This window comes from Spermophilus citellus (genome assembly GCF_964194105.1).
Source record: "Spermophilus citellus genome assembly, chromosome: 3".
In the NCBI taxonomy this organism is placed as follows: Eukaryota; Metazoa; Chordata; class Mammalia; order Rodentia; family Sciuridae; genus Spermophilus; species Spermophilus citellus.
Genome location: NC_138184.1, coordinates 79,273,433 through 79,283,071, shown reverse-complemented (window position 1 = coordinate 79,283,071; position 9,639 = coordinate 79,273,433). Strand labels below are relative to the sequence as shown.

General features: G+C 44.1%; 1 protein-coding gene across 2 annotated transcripts in view; it reads left to right on the top strand.

The window, feature by feature from the left end:
- The first annotated feature begins 2,404 nt into the window (after nucleotides 1–2,404).
- BICDL1 (BICD family like cargo adaptor 1) overlaps nucleotides 2,405–9,639 on the top strand; it is a 93,915-nt gene continuing 86,680 nt past the window's right edge. For both annotated transcript variants that reach the window (XM_081287431.1, XM_081287432.1), the window contains exon 1: nucleotides 2,405–2,973. In XM_081287431.1, coding sequence (XP_081143557.1) covers nucleotides 2,536–2,973 — 438 coding nt within the window. In that variant the 5' untranslated portion in view covers nucleotides 2,405–2,535. The remainder of the gene's footprint in view (nucleotides 2,974–9,639) is intronic.

The following is a 9,639-nucleotide window of genomic DNA, read 5'->3' as shown; positions in this document are numbered from 1 at the left end:
TTTAAGAACCATTATTCTAAATAGTTGTCCAAACAAACTGATCCTCCTTTGGCCATTCTCAGGAATATAGTGCTTAGGGCCAAAACTACAGTAAGAAATGCTTGTTTCCTATTCAGTGTAGGCAGTAGAAGATTGTTAGGGAAAACATTTAGGAGCTAGAGTTAGCATGCTAATAGTTCATTTTCATACCATGTCTAATAGATCAGGACCACTGAGTTAAAGGGAGTCAAGCCAAGGTCTCTTTTGGAAAAGCAGGCTGCCTGTCTGCATGAAGGAAAAAAACATCAACAAATAAACAAAACTGAAACCCCTACTGATAAGAAACCATGTTTCTTCTCCATATATTTGTCTTCTTATTAAGACAGACAGAAATGTGTCCTTGTGTCATTCAAACAAGACAAAAGGAAGTAGCAACTGGATCTCCCCAGGGCCCACAATTTCTGCTCAGAGGAGACCATAATAAAAAAGTGAGAACATTCCAATGTTTCAACAGCAAGGGCCTGTGCACACATTTAGCCCTAAGAGATGTGGCAACCCCTCTGTTCAGTCTATCTCCTTTCCAAAGCCAGCCCTGAGGCTCAGGACCTTTTGGATTCTTAATTTTCCATCAGAGGACAGATTGTGATACCCAAATATTGTTTGGGTTCTGCATTTAATAAGAAATAAGAACCACAGAAACCATTTGACCCACTTCAGCTTCTTGGTATTCTGAAATTTCCACCTCACTGGAACAACAACAACAAAAATCTACCTATGATATAACTAAAAAAACGTGTTGTCATCCAAAAGGAAAAAGAAACAATAAGGACCAATACTGGCTTCAGATGGAATTGTTTCTGAAAACAGGCGACACAGAGCATCACCAATGAGGTAAAAGCAAGAGCAGACTGGAAGTCAGCCAGTGGACTCTTCAATCCTTTAGATCCTTGCAAAAAGCTTTGCTTCTATATTGAGCCAGTCCATCTTGGTCATAAATTACCACTATCTTCTTGAAGACCGGTCATATGTGAAGAAAGTAAAGGATAGTGATCTCTGTGAACCCTAGAATCAGCCATCCTGGATTCAAATTTTAGGCCTCAGTTTCCCCCACTGTAAATTGGGGAAAGCAACGGTACTTTAGATAAAGCCCTTGTGAGGATTACCTAATGCATAAATGCATAAAAAGCACTGAGTACGACACTGGCACACACGAAGTGACAAAAAAGGGGGGCAGCTATTATTAGGGGGATTCTTTGCTTCGTATTCCCATCTGTGAGCAGTTTTTTTCCGTTATGTCTCCACATGAACCCTTTCTCTCCGAAGCATCTGGTCCTTCATATTCCTGAGTCATCATCATTAAGATGCCGGGTTTCCGAAGTCATCCCTCCTCCTACTGCTCTCTAGGGCTCCCTCTCTTGACTGCTTAGCTCTCGTGGGGGCTCAGACCTAGATTCCGGGACTGCGAATCTCTCGGGGCTTCGCCACCTGTCTTGGAGGAATGTCCCCAGTCTCGCTGACCCACAGACCACATAAGCGACTAGAGTGGAACCTGGCCAGCCGTGGGAGCGAGGACTGGGAGGGGGCGCGCCGGGGTGGGAACGAGGCCGGGGGCGGGGCCGCGCTCGGCCGAGGTGAGTGCGGGACCAGGGTGAGGCCACACCCCAGGTGAGCGTACGGGGCGGGGCCGCGCCGCAAAGTGGGGCCGCGACCGGGGGCGTGGCCGTGCCCGAGGGCAGCCGGGACCGTTAGGGGTGGTGCGCCCTCACCCCCGCAGGCGGCGCGCGCAGCCGGCCGCGGGCGGGAGGCAGCGCAGGGGTTACGGCGGCCGGCGCCACCTGGGCGCTGCTGAGGAGACCCGCGAGCCGGCGAATCCCGCGCGGGCGCGGCGAACAGGTGCCCGCGCGCGTCAGGCGCCGGCGAGGGGCGGGGAGAGGGGCGCGGCCGGAAGCCCGGGGCGGGGTGCTGGCGGCCCGGTGAGCTAGAGGAGCGGGGAAGGCAGGAAGGAGCTCCCTGGGCTGCGCGGCGCGCGATGTGGAGCCGCCGCCTCGGCCCCTGCAGCAGCAGCCGCCGCCGTCGCCGCTGCTGCTGGGGCTGCCGCCGAGTCGAGGGACATGGAGCGCGGCTGCAGAGAACGGCCGCCGGCAACAGCAGCGACAGCGGAGCGCAGCCCGCCCCGTGAGACGCCGCCTGTCCGGCGGCGGCAGCAGCAACAGGGCGGCTGAGAACCCGGTGGCGGCGGCGGCGGCGGCGGCGTTCCTCTCGCAACCTCCCCTCCCGCTTCGGCCCCTCGGCCTTCCCTTCCTTGGCCTTCCTGTTCTTACCCCCCATCCTCGTTTTCCCCCCCGGCGCGCGCGAGCAGCTGAGCCCGGAGGCGGGGGCGCGTGCCGCCGGCGCGGGGGAGGGGCGGGCCGACGCGCGCCGCGCCCAGGGCTCGCGGGGACCCAGGGGGCGCGTGCCGCGGCGCGGGGCGCGGGGCGGCGCGGCGGGGCCCCTCCCCCCTGCAGCCTGGCGCGCGCCGGCCGGGCCGCACCGCTGCGGGCTCCGCGCGCGCGGGCCATGTCCGCTTTTTGCCTGGGCTTGGCCGGCCGCGCTTCAGCACCCGCCGAGCCGGACAGCGCCTGCTGCATGGAGCTGCCCGCCGCGGCCGGGGACGCAGTCCGGAGCCCCGCCGCCGCCACCGCCGCCGCCCTCGTCTCCTTCCCCGGGGGCCCTGGGGAGCTGGAACTGGCTTTAGAGGAGGAGCTGGCGCTGCTGGCGACCGGGGAGCGGCCCTCCGACCCCGGGGAGCATCCTCAGGCCGAGCCCGGGCCTCCGGCCGAGGGGGCCGGACCACAGCCGCCACTTGCCCAGGACCCTGAGCTGCTGTCGGTGATACGGCAGAAGGAGAAGGATCTGGTGTTGGCGGCTCGTCTGGGCAAGGCACTGCTCGAGAGGAACCAGGACATGAGCCGGCAGTATGAGCAGATGCACAAGGAGCTGACGGACAAGCTGGAGGTGAGGATCTCTCTGAATGGGTGGGAAGTAGGAGCAGGCCAGGTACCTAGGTACCCCTAGTTCTAGGCAGTTTGGGGAGCCACTCACTCTCTCCCCTTCCATTGCTTACGCCACCTCAAAGAAAATAATCGGGTACAGGAGGTAGGATAGAGGGTTTCTAATTATTAATTCAGGATATTCATTGAACCAACCTGACTTTCCCAGCCCGCTCACGGCAAATGGGTCCGTGCATGGCTTCACTGCCGTTCTATATATGTACAGTACACAGTATCTAAAATAGAGCTTACAGTATGACTAATTTATACAGCACTGAGATGATGTCTGCACACAGAGAAATGAGAAAGTCGGTAAGCATTTAAGACATGCTCCAGGTTTTCAGGGAAGTAGTTAATCTCTAATCGGGGTGTTAGCCTAAAGCTTTCCAGTTTGAGCATTAAGGTCTCCAGATGCCCTTGTCTTAACTTCCTGGCAGGTCAAAGTTATGAGAAGCAAGTGCCCATACAGAAGCTTTATATAGCCTTCAAACACTTGGGGATTAGGAAATGTGGTTCCATTGCAGAAACCAGGCAAGGGGTTCAACATGTGACTGCTGGTAGTGGATTTAATTTGGGCCTCAATATTTATTTGTAAAAAGCCATACTTTTCCGTGGTCTAGGTCTCAGGCTTGGAGTTGTATGCCATGTACAACCTATGAGAACTGTATTACTTGTAACTTTTATAAATAAATATCTTTTAAAGTATCTGTAATGTTTTTGAGTTTCCTAGACCAAAGTCTTTAAGAGCTATGCTTGTTTGTTTTCTTATTCTTAACCAGAAAAGAGCCTTAGATGAAGTACAGAATATTAGCATTGGCAAATATTAGCATTTCTGAAAATTACACTTGCAAAAAAAAAATGGAGAGGGGTTGTCATCTACAATAGTGGAGACAAGTTTTTCTTTTCTGACTGCATTTGCTATTGTTACTCAGTTACTGATTGCTGCCAGTTCTTTCTTTATTTACCAGAGAGAGGGGAAAAAAAAAAAAGTACAGACCCGAATAAGGTCTGAAATTGACCCTAGTTGGGTTTCATGTACATCACTGCTACTGGTTGAACAGTCGGTGGAATCAGAAACATTTCTATAATAAGATTTTTGTGTGTCTAGTCCAGAGGCATATCAAAAGTAAAATCAGGGAAAAAAGGAAACTAGTGAGTGCCCTGTGGTTCAGCTGGTCTGTTAACTGGGTCTGCCTGTTATGAACTCAAGATTCATCTCTGAAAAGTTGTTTGTGAAAGCTATGTGGAGACTGCCAAAAAGCAACCTAATGAATTGAATTGTTTGATTTCACTTGAAGTAGAGGTCTAGAAATAAAAGAGTGTCTTCTTTTCCCTAAAGAGATTCAGTTACTCGAGTCTGTAAAGAAGTACTACTGCTGAGATTTATACTTGAGATTTGAAATTCCTTCAGTGAGGTAACTTGATTGAAGAGACAGCTGACTTGAAAGGAACATCGTATCAGTTTGATTAGTGATAGATTTCATAGTAATCCTGAGTGTACAATTACATCCTGTTTTCCATATGGAGTCTTTATATGTTTCTTCAAAAGGAAAAAGATTTCAAAATTCCACGCCAACAAAAAGTGTTATTGTACAAGAACAAATTACCTTTGACATTTTGTAATTGGTTTGATGGGCAAAAATAAAAACGTTTTAATCTCTCAAACTATTATTTAAGGTCTTTACTCTTCTGCGAGTCAGCATATGAACAGTAGTGATAAAATTTTTTTTAGATTCTGGACATTGGTGCAAATGTCATGAATGTACTTAACACAATTATATGCTTAAAAATGGGTAAAATGGTAAATTGTATATTTTACCACAATTTTAAAATAACCAAATTAAAAATTTTCAAGTTTATTTATGTTAGTTCTTCTAGACATAGTTGAAATTATGAAAGTATTCTAAGTTTTTTTGTTTTTTGAAACAGGGTTTTGCAGTGTTGCCCATGCTGGCCCTGAACTCCTGGGCTTGAGCAATTCTTCTTCCTCAGCCTCCTGTATAGCCAGACCTACAAGTGTGCACCACTGCACCCAGCTCTAATTTTTTAGTGAATGTTTTAAAAATCATTTAAAATATATTAACATTTAAAAACATATTAACATTTAAAAATATTGCCATTAGTTGCTTTTTTTTTGTATGTGTGTGCACATGGTGCTGTGATTAGGACCCACAAGCTCTCTACCCTGAACCATACTCCCAGCCCTTGTTAATTCTTTTAATGTTAATCAATTTTGCTACTCTCGAATTTACATTGGACTGTTTCATTTGATAACTGCAAATGAGTTTTCCCCACGGTATAGTTTTTGAAAACACAGTTACTGTGTTTTCAATCAAATTAAACATTTGGGAGTAAAGAAAGAGCCCTTTCTTTAAGAAGGATTTATGATTTTTCCCAAAATTTATACATTGGAGTCAAACACATTTTCTCACAGGTTGGTTTGAAAGATATATTTGAGTGGAGACTGGGCATGAGGGCACACACCTATGCTACTAGCTATTAGGGAGGCTGAAGCACGAAGATGAGTTCCAGGCTGCTTGTGCAGCAACAATTGAAACCGCATCTCAAAAACAACAACAAAAAATGAGTGGACTCACAGAATGGTAGTTTACTCTTAGATGGGTTTTATTTTATTTTTTAAAAAATATTTTTTAGCTGTTAATGGACCTTTATTTTTATGTGGTGCTGAGAATTGAACCCACTGCCTCACACATGCTAGGTAAGAGCTCTAACACGGAGCCACAACTCCAGACCCTAGATGGGTTTTATTTTAGTGCCATCTGTTTCCTTGCTACTTCAGAATTGGCACCTTCCTGCCAGATATAGTGGCAGGAAGGCTTGGGAGGCTGAGGCAAAGAGGATCACAAGTTCAAAGCCAGCCTCAGAAACTTTGTGAGGCCCTGTGTAACTTTTCCAGACTGTTTCAAAATAAAATATCAAAAATGGCTGTGGTTTTGGTTCAGTGGGTAAGCGCCCCTGGGTTCAATCTCTAGTACCCCAAAAAAAGCCCTCAGGACAAACAAGCCTTTTTTAAAAAAATATTTATTTATTTATTTTTAAATTATTTCTATGTGGTGCTGAGAATCGAGCCCAGTGTCTCACACGTATGAGGCAGGCGCTCTACCAGTGAGCTACAGCCCCAGCACCAAACAATCCATTTTCAAGATTTTTCCTACTTATTCATGAATTCATAGAGTAACTCTCCAGTTCTGTGCCAAACCCAAGATTTTGTTTCATTTTAAATATCAAGTACCTGAGCCTACATTTCTCTAATTAAAGGTATACTGTTTAAAATCTTTAATGGTTTAAAGGTTAACATAGAAGTTGTTTAGCTGTACGTCTCTCTTAAAATGAAAGTTCAAGTTAACTAGAAACACTGTTAGGTTTTGGCCATTTTTCTCATCCTCAAATCAACAAGACTATATTCTTTCATGGAATCATATTTTCATATGCTTTAAGTTCTAAAGACTTTTTGTTTCTACTGCATCTATAGCCCCTTTGATCTTAAAAACATATCTAACCAAGTCCTTAATTTTTTCCCCAGAATATGAACTAAGAAACTAACTTGTATTTCTATACTTGTATTCTTTAGGGATTCAAATATTTGTTGTTGTACAGTACCCAATTTTTTTCTCTTATGGCTGAGAGTGGATCATCCCTTACCACAGAGGTAGTCTCTTCCTTCAGTTATATTTTCCTTCCTCCACTCTCAGCCAATTCTTATGATTATAGTAGTTTTTTGGTTTTTTAAGGGGAAGATGGTTGAAAATGTGTATCTGGGAGTCACTACCAGATCTAGAGGCGCAAACCTCGGGGTACTGATTTGCACTCAGTGCTTGCTCTTCTTAGAGAACAATTCTTTCTCTTTGTATTTTTCAAGAACCATGTCCTGGACTTATGATCATAGTGACACTTTTTTCTTACTCCTTTTTAATTTTTTTCAGAGATATTTTGGTAAAGATGTATTTTATGTATGCTAATGATATTTTTGGTTTTGGGGAGTTTTAAGTAGACTGTTAGAACAGTTGGTTTTAGATTTATGGGAAAATTGGAAAGAAAGTACAGAGAGTTTCCATGTACTCTGCATCCAGTTTCCTCTTGCTAACAATAGTATGATACATTTGCCACAATTCATGATACCCCTGAAGTCCTTACTGTATTCTGATTTCCTTAGCCTTTGTCTAATGTCTTTTTCTGATATAGGATACCACATTACATTTGGTTTTTGTCTTCTTAGGCATTCCAGGATCCCATCCAGGGTCCCATATTATATTTAGTTTTGTTTCCTTAGGCTCTCCTTAGCTGTGACAGTTTCTTGGACTTTCCTTATTTTGATGAACTTGACAATTTTGATATTAACTTTTAAAATACTATATAACCCCGAAAAAGGGGAGAGCATAGGTGACCCTGATATCTATGCTTTCCAACATTCTGCTTAGAATTTTCTGGCTAATTTAGCACTTAAATATATAATTCCCGAAGAAATAGGGAGTTTGTCTCCTGTTAAAGGACAGTTTAGACTGATCAGCACCACCTGTCCTCAGCCCCTCCCCCCACGTGGATTGGATTGTTTTAGTTGCTTGGTTGGGCTGTTCTCTAGCAGCTGTTTGCTGAATATTTTTAAGTCTCTCTGTTCTTTTAGAACACAAGCCCAATTTATCTGGCCTCTCAGTAACACTGATTACTGAGTTCTTGCTGTTGCCTTCTGCTCGATCTTTCATTTTGGAAAAATTCAATAAACCAAGTATCACAGTTTTAGTATTGCAGTTAGCATTTTTTTCTGCATTCTATCTTTATGAAATTTCTATATTGACTAAATCATTCTCAGTTTTGTAAGTTTAGCAGTGTCAGGGAAACACAGAGCAAAAACTTCTCAAGCTGGTGAGTAGAAGCCCATGCCTTGTTCCTTTTTCCACATGCTCCAATCTGAGATTGTATTATGTATAAAAGTAAAGTGATGTGACTTTTTCAACAAATATACCAGCAGTAACCAAACGAGTGGTCTCCTTAAAGTAGTCATCTTGGAAGCTCTCAGAGAAAAATCTTTGCTAATGGGCTCAGAATTTTAATTTTGGGTTGCTGTTTTTATCTTTCAACATATTCTTTTTGCTGCCCTCAATTGTGGCACATTTTCCTCTGGGAGGGGGTAAATTTGACTTTCAGAAACATTCATAAATCACTCAGAGCAAAGTAAGGGGAATTAGATAGCAGGGTGAAATGGGATAATTTCATTTTTAGACAGACCTCATATGTAAAACAATGGGAATGATTTTCTTACATGAGGATAAGCTATCCCTGAGGCTTCCCAAAAGAAGCATTCCAAAAATATTTTGAAAGCTGAGAACTTCAATCAAGTAAGAGTGTAGCTGTCTAAGAAGAGATGACTGAGTACTCTAAAGGAGAATGCATGTGCTCATTTTAGGTTGAAAGAGCACAACAGCTCAGGGCAGCAGAATTTCCTGTAAAAATCAAATACATGTACCTGTGTTTATATTCATACATAGATGTCTAGACCTCATTTCATTCCCAGCTGAATTACAATCTTAGGAGTGGGGATGTGGTGTGGGGTGTGTGTGTGTGTGTGTGTGTATATGCATATATATGTCATATACATACACATATATATTTGTGTGTGTGTGTTGCTGGGGATTGAACCCAGGGCCTTGTGCATGCAAGGCAGGCACTGTACCAACTGAACTATATCCCAAGCCCTGGTGTGATATATTTTGAACAATCATTAGAACTTTTCTGAGAGCACCAAAAGGTGAGGATTCTTACTTTAACTTGCTTGAAGTATGCACTCTTTTATTGTACATAACATGCTTTTTAAGTAGGAGGATATACTTGTGTCTGAAAAGAGGTATCCGTATTTGTCTCACAGAAGCAAAATATTTCCTGCAATCCACAGGGATCTTTTTTATTGAGTTGCTCCTTAAACCATCTGTACTTTTCCTGCATACCCTTTATCACACACAGTTTATTACTTCTTCAGTCTCTCCCATTGGAATTAAAACTCCATAAAGGCAAGAAGCTTGTCTGTTTTGTTCATCACCATGTCCCCAGGAACATAGCTCTCAAGAATGGATGAATGGACCAGAAATAAATATGCAAGGCTTATTAATAGGCCACAATTTAAAGTAGACCTGAATCTGAACTTGTCTTAATGACTTTGAAATATATAACAATACAGAAATACATAAAATACAGAACATATATTTATTAAGCTATAATTTAGAGCACTAGTCATGCGACTTGGACACAAATCCCAGCCCTGCTATTTACTAGTACTGACCTTGAACTAGTCACTTAACTGCTTCTGTTGCCTTATTTGTAAGAAGAAATGATTAATCTGAAGCATCTTTGAAAATTCTGCAGTTGTAAGGGTCTGATATTAAGGCATGCATAATAAATAGTTCCCAAGAAGACCCCTTTAAAAAGCAATGAGTGGTCGGGCATGGTAAATCATACCTGTGATCCCAGCGGCTTGGGAGGCTGAGGCAGGAGGATTGAGAGTTCAAAGCTAGCTTCAGCAGAAGCGAGATGCTATGCAACTCAGTGAGACCCTGTCTCTAAATAAAATACAAAGTAGGGCTGGGGATGTGGCCAAGTGTCAAGGGGCCCTGAGTTCAAT